This window comes from Fulmarus glacialis, unplaced genomic scaffold, assembly GCF_000690835.1.
Source record: "Fulmarus glacialis isolate BGI_N327 unplaced genomic scaffold, ASM69083v1 scaffold15543, whole genome shotgun sequence".
In the NCBI taxonomy this organism is placed as follows: domain Eukaryota; kingdom Metazoa; phylum Chordata; class Aves; order Procellariiformes; family Procellariidae; genus Fulmarus; species Fulmarus glacialis.
The window spans coordinates 12,889-32,513 of NW_009202431.1; the positions used below are offsets into that span (position 1 = coordinate 12,889).

Consider the following 19,625-nt stretch of genomic DNA (forward strand, 5'->3'; position numbering starts at 1 on the left):
CTGCGATGCTCTGTTTGATGGTAGGCTGAGATACCCTCTGTGCACTGTACTATCAGAAAACAAAACTGGATATTTCTGGATAGAAATTTATTTTAGAAAAAGAAGTCAGCGTATGATCTTTTGGTTTTGTCCCTGAACTGGAAGAAGATACCTTTAATCTGTTTGATGGGTGATATTGCATGCCAATGGCTTCTCTATGCTAGATACGAATGTCTCAGCATATGGTTGTGAAACTAGAGGTTGATTATTTTCAAAAGTATTTTGATAAATACTGAACTGACAAATTCCCTGTTAAAAACAAACCAAAAAGGTTTTGTTTGATACTCTGCTGATGAGGCTGTGTGGATTTGGGATCATACCTTGCTCTCTATTCCTTTCAAAGGTAGGGAGGGAAAAGCACCCCTACTATAACCAATCAGAAGGATTAACTTCTTAATAAATGCCAGGGGGAACAGGCAGAGTTGCATAGAGTGGTGTGTCCTGCTGTCATGGTGCCTCACCTTTAAGTCTGTGTCTCTCCCTTCCTAAGGGAAGAAGTACTAATTTAGTGAGTCAGGCATTTCCATATGAATTTTCTTTAACATGGTATCTTTACAGGGAAAGTGGTTTTAAATGGGGTCACAGACATACCTCATTATTTCATTAGGAATCCCCTAATCTGTGACCAAAAACCATGCTGTTTTATCACTTAAACTGGTTCACATCATTGCCACTAATACCTGACAAGAAGCGTGTGTAAGCTCACAGAAACAGGAACCGGTGGCTAAAGGAGCAGCTTCAGTTCTAGCATTTGAGAAAATATTTAGAGCTGCTAAAATACAAAACCCGGGTTTAGGAGACCAGGGCTTCATTTCCAGGTGTGCCTTTCCTTTGCCCTTTAGCTGTGCCGTCAGCTCATCTCTCTGCTCTTTTCCCTTCCCTCCCTTTATCTGTGTCCTCTATGTAACTGAGGAGGTCTGAGTCCAGACTAGTCTGTGCAGCGTCTTACCTCGTGATATTCTTAATCAATGATATAAATAACAGGCAGACATCCAACAGACCTAGACATCCAGTAATTACCACAATTAATCCTAAAAATTTAGTTCCTTGAGCAGCAAAACCAAGAAAGCTGACTTTGTTGGGGGTTGGTATCCCAGAGGTGGATTCTTGGGTGGTCTCTAACAGCTCCCTTGTGTTTGATCTTTCACTGAACCTCTTCTCTCAGTAAGAACATTTTAATGCCACTTTCTTCCCAGATGTCGACTTCTGTGACACTTGCAGAAATGTAATTTTTGGAGACCTCTGTCTGCCAAACTTTGGCTGAAATTAGACACAGTCCTCAAAATCTAATGAGCAGAGGTGTGGGGTGGGTATGAGAGAGGGAAGCAGACTGATAGACAAATGCAGACAGCATGAGCCTGCAAACTGTTTTTTCTTAGCAAATCAGGCTAAAAATCATACTGGTGACAAATGGGATTTTTGCTCATTTAAACACAAACATGAAAATCAAGTTCTTGGCTGTTAAAGCAACCGGACTCAGATCTTCATATTGAATTTCTCTGCTTGCTCTGTTAATTGGCAATATGTTAACGCAAGCATTTTTCCTCTGCTTTGCTGCTTACTTCAGTTAATAACTATAGCAGCATGAAATTTCCCTGACACTACACCAGTACTGCAGGAGAGCCTCTTTTATTTTCAGCTGCCTAAAATGGCAGACTTGGGTCCCACTAGCTTGTCTCATTGCCTTTCAGTAGTGACTGAATAATTAAATTATGCAAGGAGCAGAGAAGTGATCCTGTGCTGCTCTTTGCTAGGCAGCGTGAAGCATGGCCTGCTGCTTATCTCATCAGATACCCTTCACGGCCCAGGGGGCTCAGCATTGGCTTTCACTGGGACCATTTGGTGCTGGAAAGGTCTTTCTGCTTATGGGAAGCGTGGGTCTGACCTGAAGTTTAAGCATGACCGGATGGCACCTCTGCTTTGCATCCTTGAGGAGTGATGAGTCCAAGCTGAAAGCTCAGAACTCAGTTTTCTGAAATTCAAATTCTGATTCATACCTGAATCTTCACTGAAGGATCTGCTTCTGCTGTATAAAGGCACCTTCTATCACTGTCTTCATTTCTCTCTTTACTGTGTAATTTAACATCTCATAACGTAGTCGTAAGTACAAACCTGAGACACATCGGGGGACGGGAACATTCATTCTTTTATGGAATTTCTGCACAAAATAAAGGAAAGCTTGAAGAAAAATTGAGTCTCTGAAAACTTGAATTTCTTTTTACGTTACCTTGGTGGAAACCAGGTAAGCACTATTGCAGTCAGTGGCATTAGGAAGGTAAATGGGAGAAGTCTGATCCACAATTGCCAAAACTCAGCCATTGTCTTTATATGTGATCTGAATTCTCTATGTGTGTGATAGCTTTAAACATGCTCTGTAGGTGGATCAAGTAGCACGTTGTTACCAAATGCACCCCCCCTTTGTCAAACAAAGCCCACTTTGTCTTGCAGTGAGTTTTTCAGGGCCTAAACTAGCTGTAGGTCACAGTCAATTCATAAAAATACCAACATGCGATGAAGCCAATCTTGTTAATAATGAATTAGGTATTATAGCAGTGCTGTTTTTTGAAGTGCCTGTAACAGTGGATCGTAGCTTTCCCGCTCCTGGAAGTCTGAGTCAATTTATCTTTATATCAACAATAAACCAGAAAGGGCACAAATCAAAGTAAGCAATGTTTTTATTACCGCTTTTAAATAAAACATTGTGCCAATATTTTTTCCCTAACATTACATCTTTATTTTCTCAAGTTTATTGACAATTGCTATTTATCCTCATTTCTCCTTTCTTTTGCAAAACTATCTCATCCTTTGATTTACTTCCTCCAGAGAATATAGTACCTAATTCTATTTATTTTTCCCTGATAAATCCCTGATTAATTGTATGTTATAAGCTATCCATGCAACATTGTGTCTTTCATTTCTAAATATGACTTTCAAGAGGGAACACTTTTCTCTCTAGAGCCAAAACCAAATTCAGGCTCAACATTTCCTTAAACAATAGCAAGGCACTTCAAAGCCAAGTATGATTCTCAGCACTGTGGACTACTTCTGCTTCTACTCCTCCTCTGTAAGCAGGAGAGAATCAGACCTTTAGTTGGTGCATCTTCTAATAGATCTGGTATAAATGTGGCTGCTAATTTATCTCACCAATTAGGACTCTCTGCATAGTAACTTTCTTCAACTACTGTAGCTTCAAAACTGCCATAAATTGCTGATTTGTAAGCATTTTGGTTCAGATGCTGGATTCTGGGCTGTATTTTTGCTGTTTCAAATGTGTCCTGTATTTGGTTTTGAACTGACTTGTCCTGCTGGTAGAAAATTAAATCGTATGCGTATTAAGAGGTTTGATGGAAGGAGGCACTGCAGCCTGGCATTGACAAAGCAAGGCACAGCTGTAGTGTATGTTGACATGAGATATGAAAATGAAGTGAAGCAAGGAAAGAGGAGGAAAAGCAGAGATGCAAGTTCTACCTGAAGCCAAATTTCCAAGCCAAACTCCCCAAGAGGTGTCAAAGATGTGTCTGAAAAAGAAACACACAAACACAATTCAAGAAAAATACACATATCTACAGATGTAAAATAGGCAGTCTGTCAGGAAAATGAGTATCCAGCCATCAATATTGCTGTGTAATGATGCAAAAGTATGTCACCTTTAAAGAGCCTATAAGGCAGTATCACACTGAAAGGAAAATGGAAGAATCCAGGCTGTCTCTGGCTCCTGTCAAAACTGATATCCAGACTAACTGATTTTCAGGTGTGGGCCCTTGAAGAGATCTGATGGAAGTATTCGAAATCTCATGTCCTCAAAGGCAGCTGATCTCTTCTACCATCTATTCCCAAGGAGAAGTGCCTGATGATAAGCTCGAGAGGCAGCAGATAGAGAACCAGCACTGCTCTGACAAAACTGGGGACCTTTTCAGATCATTTGATTCTCTCATGGCCAGCAAAGACACCGGACAGTGATTCTTGGAGCATGGAAGGGAGAGCAGTGGACATAGCCAGCAGGTCTGTAGGTGTTACGTTGTCTCTTTATTGTAGTTGCATTGCCAGATGTGGACTTGGTGACTAATTTCAGCTGTGGAAAATCGAGATCCTACTTTCAAGCATGATGTGATTTTGCGTTCCAGCAGCTACTACGGCTGGGTTTAACGCTGTCATCCTCTGCTGTGTAAAATGGGTTGAACAACCGGGAGCTTTTCAGTCGTACAAATGGCAAGTGTTATATGCGACTTCGTTATTGGGAAAGCTGCCTGTGTGATTATGTTAGTTTAATTTAATAGCAGACTGCTTAGGTAAATGAGCAGGGAGGCATATGAATGTCTGCAAATGATGTGGAGCATGATTGCAAAATGATGCTGCAGGAGATGGGCTTGTCTGGCCCTTGTCGAGAGCTCACCAAACACCCTTGAGCAGGGAGCGAAGAGTCTTGCTTAGTCTTGGGCACAATCCCTCTGAGACAGAGCGGAGTCCCAAGGGTGCCTGACTGAAACCTGGGCTGAAAGAAAGTAATTTGGCAGGCTTGGCAATGTCGGATGTGATACAGCCTTTGGTTAGTTTAGACTTTAATATCAGCACAATAGAGTCCAGAGTAGTACAAGCCTGCATAGGACCTGAAATTAGATAGATATGCTTTTTTTAGATTCTTCGTATTTAAAGATAATTTCTTCCTTATGGAACCTAACCCTCTGGGATTTACTGCTGTAGTTGAGCTGGTCTGAGAATAGGCCAGTCAGGCATTTCTCACCCGGAACTGTGTCAGAAATCAAAGGGGTATTTTTAACGGTTAGAGACGAGCAGTTAGCTCTATAGGTGCAAGAAAATGTCATTGTATCCAAGAGCATCTTTTCAGCTATGGGCTCTGTCCTGTCAGACCTTGGGTCAGAACTCCCTGCCTGCAACGGTCCGCTGCTTCCCTTCCCTACCTCTGATTCACACAAGCAAACTCCTTGTTTTTCGAAAGATCTTTTCTTCATTTGTGAAATGAAAGCCCTTTAACTTGGCTTGGAGCAGCTTGTTCCTCTGAATCTAATTAAACAGTCCCAAAGTTTTAGCTCTTGCACCTTGGAGCTTTTCATGGAGAACTCCCTTTCCCTTTCTCTGGAACGGCTCTGTTATCATTTTAACGATCACTTTCCCCAGGAGTTCTCACCTCTGTTTCCCTGGAAAAAATAAAGAAAATCTAATATATTGATACAGATGATCCATTTCATGTGAGTCAGTGACACTCTGACCGTGACAGTACCAGAGAATTCATTGCTGCAGGAGGCCATTGCATCCAATATTAGTGGCCTGGCTTTTAAAGAGCACTGGGTAGTTTTAAACCCTGTTTCCACCTGTCTGAGTTAAGATAATGAGGGTAATCTAATATTATGCTTCAGGGCTTTAGTTACCTGCCTATGGGGTTCAGAAGGGAACTCAGCTTCCAGGGACTGTGCAGAGTTTAATTGGCCAAGTGCTTTATGATTTGTGTTTTGTTTCCTCTGAGGCCTCAGGTATCGGCTACTGCCAGAGGCCAGATACCAAACTGATGACACTCAGATTTTGTCTCCTTTTAGTATCAGTGGGCTGCCGGGCAGCTACACCAACGTTTCAGCTCCCCCTCTCCCAACTCCAGATTTTTGCCATCACCAGAAGAGGAGCTTTCTGGCTTTCCTCCAAAGCCCTGAAGAGAAAAAGCCATTTTATATGTTTCACCAGCACAAGCCACAAGTCAGCTGGGATTTTAAAACTTCTAGAAGAATCTTGGCATCTGTTCTTTATTTAAAGAAAACAAACTGATCTTTCTCTGTGAATGATCTTTTTGACCATTAAAATTAAAAAAGATCAGAATCGCACATATATAATTTAGGATTGTGCATATGGGGTAGGCTCTTTTTTTTTGTTACTCAAAATTTAAGTTTAAAAATGTATCACATAGATCTCCCTTGTTTAAGGATCCCGACTCTTTAGGAAATTTATTTTGCTTGTATCAAGGCTCCGACAAAACTCTGGCATCTCTCTTATTATCTATAGGCTTGGGATCAGTGTCCTACCTCACAAATGGGGTTTTATCTTCATCTCCAGTCGTCTGTGTTGCTCCTATTTCTTGGTCCTTCCAGTCGTCAATCTGTTTATCTCCTCCTGAATTATCTGTTGTAATTAGAATACATTTTCTCATCTCAAGGGGAAACCAGCTCCAAATGAGTATTCTAAAAAAGCAATTACTTTTGATATTAGATATCTGTACATAAAACCACAGTATTTCTTCCAATTAAAAAGCACTAATGAATTTTGTGTCTAGAGAGGGAGTAGCCTACGCAATGCTACTGTTTCTGCTAAACCAATGAACAAAAAATTAGGCCTCTAAGAGGGCTGATGAAGCCAGAAGTGACATGTGTGAAACACCTTTGAATAGTAGGTCAGGGAGAGAAAATGGCTCTGCAAGGACATATGTTCCTTTTTTTCCCCAACAGGCCTATTGTATGCATTTATGGACTTGGTCGTTCTCCACATTGTGCCAAGACAATTAACACAGTTTTTCCTACTACGTTTGTCTCCTACACCTGGCCCTCCATTACGTGTTTTTCTTTGTATTTCCTCAGATACTCCTCTCCTCTTCTTCAAAGTCTTAATTCATGCACTAGGAATCTTGCTTTTGGCATAGAACAGCTTTAGCAGAGATCTCCATGTGGACACCGTCCCTCTATAGACACAGGAGAAGTTGTGCTGAGCCTTCTCAGCGGGAAGCCTGTCTTACATACATCAGAACTGCCATCTTTCATCATCTCAAAATAACCTGAATGAATAGGGAGCTTTTATTACAAGCTTTTCTACAAAAGAGAAACATCTCGATCATGTTATTTTGGAGAAGACTATAAATCCTGTCCCTAAGTTACTTTCCCGTAGGAATCCTCTCCTTTTCATCCCCAAGCAGCCATCTAGTGTATGGGGGGCACATTGGGATAGAATCTGTTCGATGGGATGGAAAAGAAGATCCTCCAGGGGGCTATGAAACAACATGTTTTCTTGCTTTTATGACAAGGATGAAATCTGCAGGCCACTGTTGCACGGCAGCCTCTGCCTCTCTTACTGATCCATGTTGTCTTCTTCCCCGATTATCTTGTCTTCAACATTGATAGTGAGCTCTTTGGGGTAGAAACTGTCTTTTTGAGCTCATGCAGTATCTGCTACAATAGTGTCCTGAATCTAGACTACGTGTTATGAAAACATTAAGAAAAAAAGCTGTTCTGGCCAAATCCTGTCCTGGTAGGGCTTTAATACATCAATATGGTAGGGGCAGACTGTGTAGGATGGAATAAGGGTCAGCTTCTAGCCCAAGATGCTGATAACAGCCTTGGACATTTTGATGGCATTTTCCATCTAATGTACTTTGAGCACTTGACAGCTGTTCATCGGCTGTGCCTCAGAATGCTTCTCTGCAACCAGGAAATGTCCCCATTTTAAAAAAGGAGAAGAAACATAGGGCAAAGCACGTAAAGGGTTGGATGTCAGTCCTCTTGCCAGATAATTTGTCCTAATCTACATCATTTCTAAGGCTCCTGATTCTGCACTCTGTCTGCCTGACTAGCTTCTGTGGGCAGAAGAGGAACAGCCCTCCGACAGGCAGAGCTGCCAAATCACTTCATCCCTTCAGCGCTGTTCAGCAGTCTTCTCACAGATAAATGTCTTACAGGATTGTCAGTCATCTGTGGATGAAGGTTGAGAAACACTATCTCAGGCTCCCACTTGAACAGAGAGAAGGGTCTGGAGGTGAGGTCAAGGTAAAAAAACACTGCACCACCTAGTTTCTAAAGCCAAAAGGTTGCACATTAAATGCTTCAGCTTTACAAGTTATTGTACTTTTTTTCCTTTTCAAACCATCAGCCACAGGATACTGTTTGTCTTCTCTCTGGTATACCTTCAGAGATACTTGGGACTGATACTGGATACTAGGGGACATAAATCTTTCAAGCACGCATGCAGCAAACTTGATTACAACTATAAAAAATAGGACTGTATTTTGGATTTAAGATAAATGGAAGTGCTGGAGTCATTTAAATTGGATGGGGTTTTGTTTGTTGCCCTCCTGTTTGCAGAGAGTTGGAGCCTCTGTGTCTCTGTGGAGTGTGATTTGGTGAATGTTTCTGTATGTAAAACTAATCTCATCCACATACAGCATTCTTTCTAGCTCAGAAAGAAAGCATCTTTGATGTGGACAAAATTCAGATCAGTTCCCTGGGCAGCAAATTTTATATATTATGTAGACTTACTGCAGGGTGGTGGCAGGAGAAACTGCTTTGGGACATGGGAACTTGGGATATGCAGAAATTAAGGGCCAGGCTCTGTTTAACATTTAGATTGAATCATGAACCAGTCACTACTGACTCCTCATGCTGCATACTACTGTTTGCAAAGCTGACTGAAATAGTGCCAAATAGTGAAATAGTTTCAAATAAGATTTTTTTTTCTGGATATTGTTGATCCTTGTGCTTGCAACTGTAAAATGCTTTTACTTTTCCAGGTTTAATTTTGGTGCACTGAGCTGCTAATGCATTCAGCAAATTTATGCCTGTGGGACAAAACAATTTCTTTATATTCTGCAAGACAATAATCGCAGAGAGCCACTCTTGTGCAGTATTTATGGGAGTCAAGGGAAGAGGCAGATACCTATTTTGGCAAATATTTGCATGGGATCCTCTGGCAAAAATGAAGCATACAGCATGGGAGGAAAAAGAAAGCACAGGCTGTGAAAGTTGCTCAGCATTTTGGGAGAGTCAGGGTGGTATCGTAGGATGGAGAAGAGAGAAATACCATTCTACATTTGATGCCATATGATACTACCCCACACCGTTAGCTCCTGCTGACATCACTGGGAATCACTGGACAGAAGATGCTTCAGCTTTGGCCAGAGTGGGCCTGTGTTAGAAACTGAGGGAGGCTGCTTTTTAATTCCCAAATTAATCACACAGGACAAGAATTCAGGCAGTCGCTGGGTTTGATTTCTGGCTCCACCACCATATCTTGTGCAATCGTGGGGAGTTCCTTAACCTTTCAGCAGATCGTTTCTGCCCAAAGGTGGGCAGGATGACTCCCTCCAACCTCAAGGGGCATTGGGAGTCCAACCTCACCGGTGTTTGGGAGGCACTGCGATATTTCAGTGACAGTTGCAAAACAGCTCCACATACTGTAACCTTCTCTTATAGCGGGGGTTGCTTTGTGTTCAGTAGCCCAGTGAAAGGACATGTGAACCAATACAAGCTAGTGCAAAAACTGGCTATCTTTAGCTAGTGCTAAAACGATCCTGGAGCACCTCAATGGCTAAAGTATCCAAGGTAGAAGAGTTTTGTCTACTTCTGAAAAAGAGATCTTTTTCTGATACTGAATGTCAAGCCCAAAAGCTTATTTTGGAATGTAGTAAATAACTTGGGTGCTTTTTATCCAGAGATTTCAAAATGTTTTGTAAAAGTAGTTACTGCTGCCATTTTGAAGTCTCTGCATGTCCCTTCTTTGTCAAACCATCTGCCTGGTGGGACTCATCAGCTCAATTTCTCTCGGCTCTAGCAACTGTGCCCCATAGGGGCTTGCTTAGCCTCCCCAGGATGTCTCCTCTAGCACCCAGTATGGGCAACGTACTGAACTGAGCAGCCGATCAGAGCATCCCTGGGCTGTGCTAGGTGTGTATGAGAGGCAAGGCACTGTTTATGCGATTGAGCCTCTCTCTGATGTAAACATGTTATTTTAGAAAACTCGTTCCTCTTAGTTATTTTTAGAGATCACTAAAATGGAACTATAAACAGCAAGACAACTGGTGAGCTGAGACCTTTTGCTTAGTGTTGAACAGCTCGCTCATATTGCTCTTTCTTCTTCCTCCTCCAACCAGCTGCTTCTCTTGTGCATCTGCTTCGCTCTAACACGCACTGTTAACTTCTGAAGGAGGAAGACCAATTTTTTCCTCTATGCCTACGGATATGCCAGTCAGTGAAGCTGTAACCTTCATCTGAAGTTTCTAGTTGCAACAAAACAAGATTACAAAATTAGCACAATACAGTAATTCAAGATGGAAGCATTAGGGCTGATTCATTAGATGCAATTAATTTAATACCTGCTTCCAAATGGGTGGTTTTATATAGAACTAGCTTAAAAAAATGTTGTAAGCTGAGTCTTGTTTTAGCTATGTTACTGAACCTATTCTAGAGTCTATGAACCCTTTTCTTTTCTTTCAAAAAATATAACTGGAAATGCTAAAAGTCAGTTTTGTCAATCTATGTAGAGTTGCTATTGCCCCTGAATTCTTCTTTTTTTTTTTTGCCCCTTGGTTAAACTAGGATCTAAAGATTTTTATTGCCTTACAAGGTATGCAGGGATGTTTTCAACTGAGAAATCGGAATGGGAAAAGGAAGGAAACAACTGTTTTTCTGATGAGTTTTATGTTTCCTGTTTAAAAGAGAGAGAAGTGTTTCAGGGGTTGCAGGTAAAACTGCTGGGTGACTATGCCAGTTGTTTTAGAAGGAAATGTTTTATTCCCTCCTTTTAAGGTGCTAGGAGCCGGAGTACTTTTGTGTAGTTATTCAAGAGTGCAGATGGCCTAAATGTAGATGAAGCTCAGAAGTTTGGCTTTGGTGCCCTTCTCAACCCAAGACTGAGACGGGTAAGCAAGGGCGTTTCGGAGATTTTGCAGCAGTTTTGTCAGTGCTTACCAAATCTGGTGGCATTGGTGATGGAGCTGGCCTTGTGATTGTGCCCAGCATCCCTGGTACCACCTGGGCAGACTTTTGATGAAAGAGGGATGAGGTGTGGGAGCAAAGCCACAGCTGCTGAAGGTGGGTGGCCTTGCCATAAGTGGCAGGTTGGCTAGGAAAAGGCTAAGAACAGACCTGTGCTATTGTGAACATGGATGTATAATTATTCTCCATTGCTTATTTTTATTTTGAATTGGCAAAAGGTTAATTATGTCTAAATACCTCGGCTGAACCTGATTTACAGCTGCCTGTAATTGTGTTGCAAATAAAAAAAAAAAAAAAAAAAAGACATGAAAATAATCACAGATGTAGTTTGAGCTTGCTTTTGCCATAGTTTCTCACATAAATCTCTTCAGTAATTTTCCCATTGTGACAGGGTTTATGGTGAAAAATAGGAGGTCTCTTTTCTTCCTGGAAAATTATGCATACTGCGGAGTAATTAATCTGGTTAAGAAACTAAGACTGGTTAATTTTTCTCTTCATTCTCCCAGCAAGTTCTTTCTTACGCAGAAATCTCTGCAGTGAGAACAATAAATTTGAAATGAGTGACAGACACTAATTATTTGTGACCTCATTGTCATCTGCGGTGTTGAACTGAGTATGACTGATCCCAGCGTATGAGCTGTAGATCTTTTTAGTCTAAAAAATTAAAGAAAAGACAGCTTTAAAAATAGCAGCTCACTGGGCATTGCCACTGTTGTTCCCTCTCTCCCCTCTCTGCCCATCAGCATTTCAGAGCTGGCAGCATGGTTTCAATCCTTTGCTCTGACACGAGCCACAGGGGTTACACTATCAGCAATACTGCCGTACCCTGCCCACAATGGCTTCGCAAGCCATGGAAAAAAGGGGGAGATGGGTGCTAGCTAGAGCCATAGGTAGGCAACTCAAATATAAGATGAGGATCTGGAATTCTGCAGCAAGCAGTAAAAGAAGAAAACAGAAAAGCTCTCTCATCTGATCTGCCTTGGTTAAAACCCAGATATATGCTGGAAGTTGAATCAGAAGCACTTCTCCATCTGTCTTTTTTAGGTTTTATACTGCTCCCCATCTCTGTAGGACCTGAGCACCCAGAGTATAAAGTCAATAGCAATTGTTTCTCTGCCAAGCAGCAGTATTTCCAGAAACGTATCCCTTTCCCTGTTGTTCCAGTAGGCGAGAGCCACGGGAATGAATTCTCCTATGGGCAGTCCCTGGGTTTTTGCTGAGCAGAAAAAACCCAAGACGTCAGGCACAAATGACTTATTCTTTGCTCACTCCCTATCTTTGGCAGCCCACCTACGCATCCTGTGCAAGCACTGCTGTAGAGTATTTTCTCTTTTTTCACAAAAGGCTGACCAATGCAGATAACTCTGGATTTGGGGGTTAGCGAGTTACGATCTTGACTTAGGTAGTCATGGGGCAAAGCACTCTGTTAAGGAGACATTTGCTGAAGCAACAGGTAATCCTTTGAGATGAAAAATGCTATGCAATTTTATGCAAATGTTATCTTATGTGAGACACAGTTATATTGTATCTAGTTAGCCAACTGAGCATTGAAGAACATTGCCTGTAATTGCTGAATTTAACACACGCACAAACATATATATAAAACATACTATATTCATTGGTCCTAAGAACTTCTAGAGACATTTCAGTGCTTTTCTTGCACAATGAAGCAATGTGATATCATTTATTTAATTGCTGCTGCATATTGGTCAATCTTACTGCATTGCTATAACGTCAGTCAGACTAGACGACAATTTGGGTAATGAATGGGGAAAAAAACCTCACAGCAATACGTTCTGAGAGAAAGTCAGACATATGATGACTATTTCCTAGAACAAGAGCAGATTATCAGCATGAAGAGCTAGAATATCAGATTTAGGAAAAAGGTATGTGAAATAATTGTTGTTATGCATGGTTTGGTGGAAGGCTATCTAACTAATCCTCTCATAAGAAAAATTGCAAACAAAGTGCTTGATGCTTCCTGTGGGTTGAAAGTTTCATTCCCCTTACTTGTTACTTGTGCCATAAGGATGCTACTGTTTTGTTCTGTAAACTGCAAGAGCATATAGTATAAAGAATAAAGTTTTCAACTACTGGAATCAAATTGTCGCTTAAAGTCAAATGAGCACACCACATCTTGGAGTGCCTTTCATCAAAGCAGGTCAGTTAACTTTAATGAAGTCGTCTTCAATTTGCTTTGATGTAACATCAGAAGCCAGCCCAGATGATTCCAAATGATCAGCAAATAAATTTCCACGTTGCAGTCTTTCAGGGATATAGGCTTTATGAAGTGTCTAGTTTTCTGGATTCGTTAACTTCTAAAGTGCTTAATTTGACTCCCTTTTCATAAGGCCTGCTTGTGTTTGGTTTTTTTTTGGAGGGAACTGCTGACTTTTTTCTGAAACTGAGCCCCCCTTTAAGATGCCGTATATTGGGCAAGTAAAGCAGAGGCATGCAGCATCACTGCTTGCTATTAGTGTCTTCCCAGTCTAAGACTGTACCATGCAGGAAGATCAGGCTGCTGTGGTTTTCCTTTTGGGAGGGGAGAGATTTAGAGTCTCAGACATGTAATTTCTGTAATTACTTAAGCAAGGACTAGTTGCCAGGCCAGGGATGGCAACATTAGGCCCTTCTGTTCGAATTTTTCCAAAGGAAGTAATATTAAATACTAAAGCTAGTCAAAGTGCCAAATAGCCTCTCATCCTAAATTGGGACAAAAGGGACAAATGTTACAATTTCCTTCAAAATGAAGCTCCCTAAAATATTTTCAGAAGTATTTAATGTATATTGAAGTGCTTCATTTAGTAAGGTAAAAGAATTTCTGTTATTTGAAATCAACTGTAACACAACTCTTGAAGAGTTTTAGTCATGTTTCAACAGACTGTGTCGCTCTCCAGTTTTCTTACAGAAAGTTGTTTCATTAGAAAATTCAAATAGTCCTTCTTAAATACTCCAAATATCACGATATACATTTTTTGCTTACAGCTTCTTCCTTTGCATGACCCGCTTGGAGAGATGATTATATCAATTCTTAATTGTGAGCCTCCCTTGTGCTAGTTTCTCCCTGGCCCTGCAGAATGCAGCAGTGTAATACCAGCTGCAGGTTATCACTTGATGCTAACCCAGTTGCTTTATGATGATTGCTGCAAGCAAGAATGGAAGGTTCTCAGACATTTTTGAAGCAGTTTTAGTGGAAGAAAGATTTATAAGGTACATTTCTACAAAGAAAGAAATTTCTACAAAGAAGTGTGAGCAATAGAGTGGTTTGTGATGCATGAAGTAAATTTGTTCGGTTTTTAGGGACAAGAATACGGTTTTTCAAGAGATCACGGTGGACTAATGTTAGTCATTCAGAGTAGGAACTGGCGGTGTGTTTGTACATCAATAGCAAACTGTAGGCATCCTGATATTTGTAATAAGATAGAACCAGTCAGGACTGCACTAGAGAAGGGCAACCAGTGTCGTAAGTCCTGTCCAGACTCAGCACGCTCAGTTGTGTCTCTTAGTAAGCAGCAATTCAACAGTGTGACTGACTGAAGAAGACAGCTGGCTACTGATACCACGTTCCCTTGCCTTGAGCATACCTTTCATTTTTCCTAGCATTTTGTTTCACTTACAGCTTTGAAGAAGTTCATTATTGATTAAGCATCAGTATCAATCCCAGTAGGTCAGTGTTTTGTGTCCCAGTAATACAATACCCTAGAAAAAGATGCTGTTTTGAAGCTTCATGTTTCTACTTTCCCCTGATGGGTGTGTGGCCTGTGGGGTTTCTGCTCGTGTCTCTGTTCGACCTCCCTTGCTAGTGAGACCTGGAGCTCTCCTCCCACACACACCCCTATAATGAGACCACGGCTGCACGAGCCTCTTGTTTTCCCTTCTTTTCAACAACTCACTAGGCTGGAATGCTTGGAGCTGTCTGAATTTTTCAAAAGCTTGGCCATGCCAAGAATGTTTTTCTATAGGGTGCCCTTTTTTTCTTCTTCTGCCCTCCTTCCTCCTGCTAAGACTCATGATTCACTCTGAGACAGTTGAGCATTTCAGTGCATGATGATGAGGAACACGAAGAAGACATCAAAGACACAAACACAAACGAGGTCCGTCCTGACTTGGGATCACTGATTGCAGTAGGAGGTGTGTATTTTTGTAAGCAATGTCTGAAATTCAGTACCAAAATTCCCGAGTACTGCAGGTACTCAGTCCTTTTATATTCAGACAGACTATTTGTAGTGTTGCACTTAACCTTAGCACAGGATTTTCTCATAAGCACCTACAGTAGAAAATGCTAACTTTTTCAGACCACTAATGAACCACTGTCTCCCTGTTCTGTCCTATAATTAAGCAGAGATGATGATGGAGCTATAACAAGTGAGGACAGTGTTAACAATGAAGTGCAAGAGAAATTCCTGCATGAGGGGCTAAACTGTCCCAGACCTTATTGTGACTTGGAGAAGCCAGTCCCAGCTTTTGTACTGCCTTGCATGTCTGTTACTAGCAAATGTTGACTGTTTCTTTCTGTCTTTCTCTTTAATTGTTTAGTTGAAATAATGACATTTTCCTCTTGAAAAAGTCTTAATTTGAAAAATGTTGAGCAGGTCAAACTAATTATTTTGCTCTGCATTGTAAATGATTTGGAGGATATTTGCACATTTCTGTATGGTATCCCCAAGACTATTATAAATAACTTTTTCTCTTATAATGACTTGTCGATAGTGAGACTTTTGGAAAGAAAAGCTTTGATATTAAACACAGGATATTTGAAGAGCTTATTTATGAGAATTCAGCACCAAGTTAAATGCCTGTTGCCATGGAAGAGGTTCTTGGCAATGTGATCATATGGGCATTTTTTACGTGGGTTTAGTTTTGTTTTACATGTGTTTTTGAGTTGACCAGTAATATACCGGTGAATGAAACTTATAAATGCATTGTTGACTGGCTAATATCTCAGCACTAACCAAGTGGAGCTAATCGTTTTAGTTCAAGTGTGTCCAAACTTTCTGATCCTATAAGCTGTATAGAGCTGAGTATCTTAGATAATACGCATATTTCATTCATCAGAGATCTGAGGGACAGAGGAAATCTGGAGTAATTCCCAGGTGAGAGGTGCTGTCAGCTCCCTGACAGTTTTAGCACATCTTTGTGGGAACAGGCTGGGCAAGGTGTGCAGTTAAGCCCAAATGACCCATCTATTGACTCGCATAGTGAAATTAGATTTACCCGGTATTTCCCACCCAGCAGCAGCTGGTGACCAGTTGCATAGCTGTATTCCCAGCATGGGAACGGAATCTGAACCATTCAAGAGCTGCAGGTGGTCTTAGAGCCGCAGAGCAGGTACCTCAGCTCCATCACTTATTCCAGAACTGACGTTAATATGGAGTTAAACTGGCAGATCTACATATGGTAGAAATTCAACATATCTCCCTTACAGTGAATGGATCTGTAATGGGCTGTACTGGGAGAGGGCCTGGCCTCCAATTCTTATGAGGAAAATTTATCTTAATTATCTTAAGGATAATTAGGCATTTTGGAATGTTTGGAAACAAGATTCCTGTTTCCAGGGATTTATACAGGAAAAAGGAGAAATCGTGAAAGCTGCTAATTGATTCTTTATAGTTTGCTCATTAATAGTTATGCACTGATACTACGAGATGTGTTGATATGGACTCTAGTTTGAAAAGCTGAAGATAATTTCCACAGAGCCATGGGGGTTCAGAGCTGAGTTTCATGGGAGTTCAGATCTTGTTTATCTAAAAACATTCTGTGGTCACAGAAGAAGTTAGATCCGTTTTCTTTGTATTAATAATTGATTTTTTTTTTGTCTTTTTCATTTAGGTCTCGCAAAGCCCATGGGATTAGTTGAAGGTCCAGGAGGCTTGGGCCAGGGGGGAATGGCTGCTACCCTGAGAGATGATAGCCATGAATCAGAGACTAAGTATGAAGAGTATGGTTACAATGCCCAACTCAGTGACAGGATATCACTGGACAGGTCCATCCCTGACTACAGACCAAAAAAGTAAGTTGAATTCCACATTATTATTAAATTTGATTGATTGTTGTTCTGTTGATCCATGGTGGCATTCTTCTCTTCACATCCCTTCCTGGTTAGAGTATGGCAGCAGTTAGTCACACATATACCCCTGAGTTTAGTGAAAATTAAAAAGACCGACTGCCATCTCAAGCATGAAGTGCCGTGTTAAATGCATAGCTAATTCTGTGAGTAATGCATTAATATTCAAGGCCTCAGATCAAAAACTACATCACGATATTGGTGCTTATTGGGTTTGGTTCACTTGGAAAAAGCCAGGTAGTGCCAACTGAGCCCACCATCAGAGGTGGGAGCCTTAGTCTGTGCTTCTCGTAGTCATGTGCAATGGAAGGTGGGGCAGTGACAACAAACACTTTGTAGACACTGGTCACTTAAAAAAACCAACCCATCAAATCAACTGCCTTTTCTTTAATTGCATTTTATACTCTTAGAATTGTTTAGTCAGGGTTTACAATGTGCTAAAATAGGAACTAAATGTAATCCATTGGGGTCCTATAATTGCAATGAGATTTTTTTTGTCTTTGGAATGTGTGTTTATTTTTATTCTAGTGTTACATGCCTGTGCTATGTTTGACATTGCAATTATATGTCTAATATTTATACTGATTTATTATATTTTGTATTAAATGTCTTTAAAATCTTCCGTATTTATGGAGTTATGTATCTTCCAGATGAGACATCCGCACTGTCATTGTACGAATGACAATCAGTAATGTCTTAATGCAGAGGAGATCAGCAGTAATGCCTAGTTACTCTCAGGAGACAGAATTGAAAAGAATACTTAATTAATTTCTAATAATAATCTTCTGTTTTAAAAGACCCACTGGGGCTCCTAGGCAGAACTGAAAGTTAAATAAAAAAGTATCGTATTAAGTGACGAGAAAAGTTTAGCCAAGCAAAACAGCTGTGCTCTGTGAGTAGATTGCAATTGAATTAGGATTTTAGGCAGTTCAAGCTGCCAAAAACAAAATCCAGCAAAACAAAACTTCAGCTTAACTACAAATTTCATTAATTGTGTTACATATTAATCTAATCGCAGAAGTATTGACTCAGCATTTGTTGTCTCGGACACTTGCTATACAAAAGAAAACCTAGATAAAAGAAGTGGCAAAGAGAAAAAAATCTACTGCTTTGATATCACAGTGGTCTTATCTCTCCATCTTTCTTAATGTATCATAAAAATCCATCATGGAATTTTTCTGGGGAAAAAATAGTCCGTAGTTATGCAAATATTTGACTTGTGCATCAGATCTGGTCCAAAGACTCTTAAAATCAGTGTGAAGTTTTTCAAATGAAAATCAGTGAGGTTTGACCTGGCCTGTTATTAGCTGCTGCGGTCAGGTGGATAATAAATGAGAATGCTCTACTAAAACCAGGACAGAAATACAAAAGCGATGGTTGCAGAGCTTGAATCTATCTCAGCAGCTGTCAGAAGCATGACAGCATTTGCAATGCAGTGATACTTCACTTCAGATTATACTCTTCCACAGTTTTACTTGGGAGCTTTGATGAGTCGTTCAGATAAGCTTTTTGATGTGCTCATTTTGGGAATCTCGTAAGGCCATGCTGCTTGATTAACTGTCTGACTTACTGGGAGAACTGCCTTCCTTGTGGTGTTTTGACACTTTTGAGGTGGTTCTAGTTAGGTCTAGATGCTAGAATTGAAACACTTGTCTCTAGATGCTTACGAGTCACAGGAAAATCCTTCAGACTGAATTTGCTATGAAAAATGAGTGAAAGTTTAGAGAAGGTGGCAGCTCTTATTCTATGAAGAGTTTTATCCACTTGTATCAAAGGAGCTTTGGCTGCCATTTGATTGCCATTTTCTATTAGAAATTTCTGCTGTCCTCGTGAGCAGCATTTTTTGTCTCTGACCCCTTCAAATGCACAGCTACTCTTATACGGTCTCTCTTGGGAGCTCTCACTCTAACACCGAGAGGCAGTTTTCACTCCCTACCCTATCAACCTCTTCTTATCCACCATGTAGTAGCACATCTGCTTACCTAACGGGTGATAGTTGTGCATCATAGCCATAAGGCAAAGCTGAGCTTGACTTTGTTTGCTCACTGTTTAGACACTTTTCTCTGATTATATATTAGAGGGAACTAAACCTCCAGATCTTTGAAATAGGCTTTGGGAAAACCACTCTTGTTTTGTCCAACTTTGTATGCTGACTTGCCCAATGGTCTCATCTCTCCGTCTCTTGATAATAGCTCTCATTGCTGAGCCCTTCTCAGTCTGCTTGCAATTTATATTCATGTCATTCCCAGAACTTTTCATTTTTAAAAAGGGAGCACTTTTCATTTTTAAATTGAGAAGCAAGGTAGAATTAATGTCCAAGGGCATGTACAAAGTGCATGGCCAGTCTATGAATAAAAACACTTATCTGGATTCACGTTCCCAAAGTATTAAACCATGCTTTCTCCCTGTCCTGGCTTCCATTTAAAGTGTTCAGATCTACGTATTTGCACACACCAGTAGGTATTAAAGATATGAACCAGGAAAATTTATACTCAAGTCTGCATTGCATAGACACAATTTAGGAAAGTAAACATGATTTTGCTATGCAAACGTGGGACTTGTAATATTCAAGACTTAGTCTTCTTTTAGAAGAAGTTTAATCAGAAATATTATCTTTTAGTTCATTTTATCTTTGAATTCCTCCCTTATTGTTGTCCAGTATCTTATTCTGGTAGAATAAGCCTTTTGTGCCATCTACTAGTCTAGCTACAGTAAACATTCAGCAGTTTAATTGCTTTTCAGGAGGTATTTTCATCCCCACAAAGTAAATTAAAAAAGCACGTTACACTAAAGAGGTGTACGGTCAGACAGCGTGACCGTGA

General features: G+C 40.5%; 1 protein-coding gene across 1 annotated transcript in view; it reads left to right on the plus strand.

Moving 5' to 3' along the window:
- The window catches only part of LOC104074228 (polypeptide N-acetylgalactosaminyltransferase 9), a gene marked incomplete at both ends in the record, with an annotated part of 78,631 nt that overhangs the window by 12,885 nt on the left and 46,121 nt on the right, over positions 1-19,625 (plus strand). The window contains one exon of the mRNA XM_009574286.1: positions 16,569-16,749. Coding sequence (XP_009572581.1) covers positions 16,569-16,749 — 181 coding nt within the window. The remainder of the gene's footprint in view (positions 1-16,568; positions 16,750-19,625) is intronic.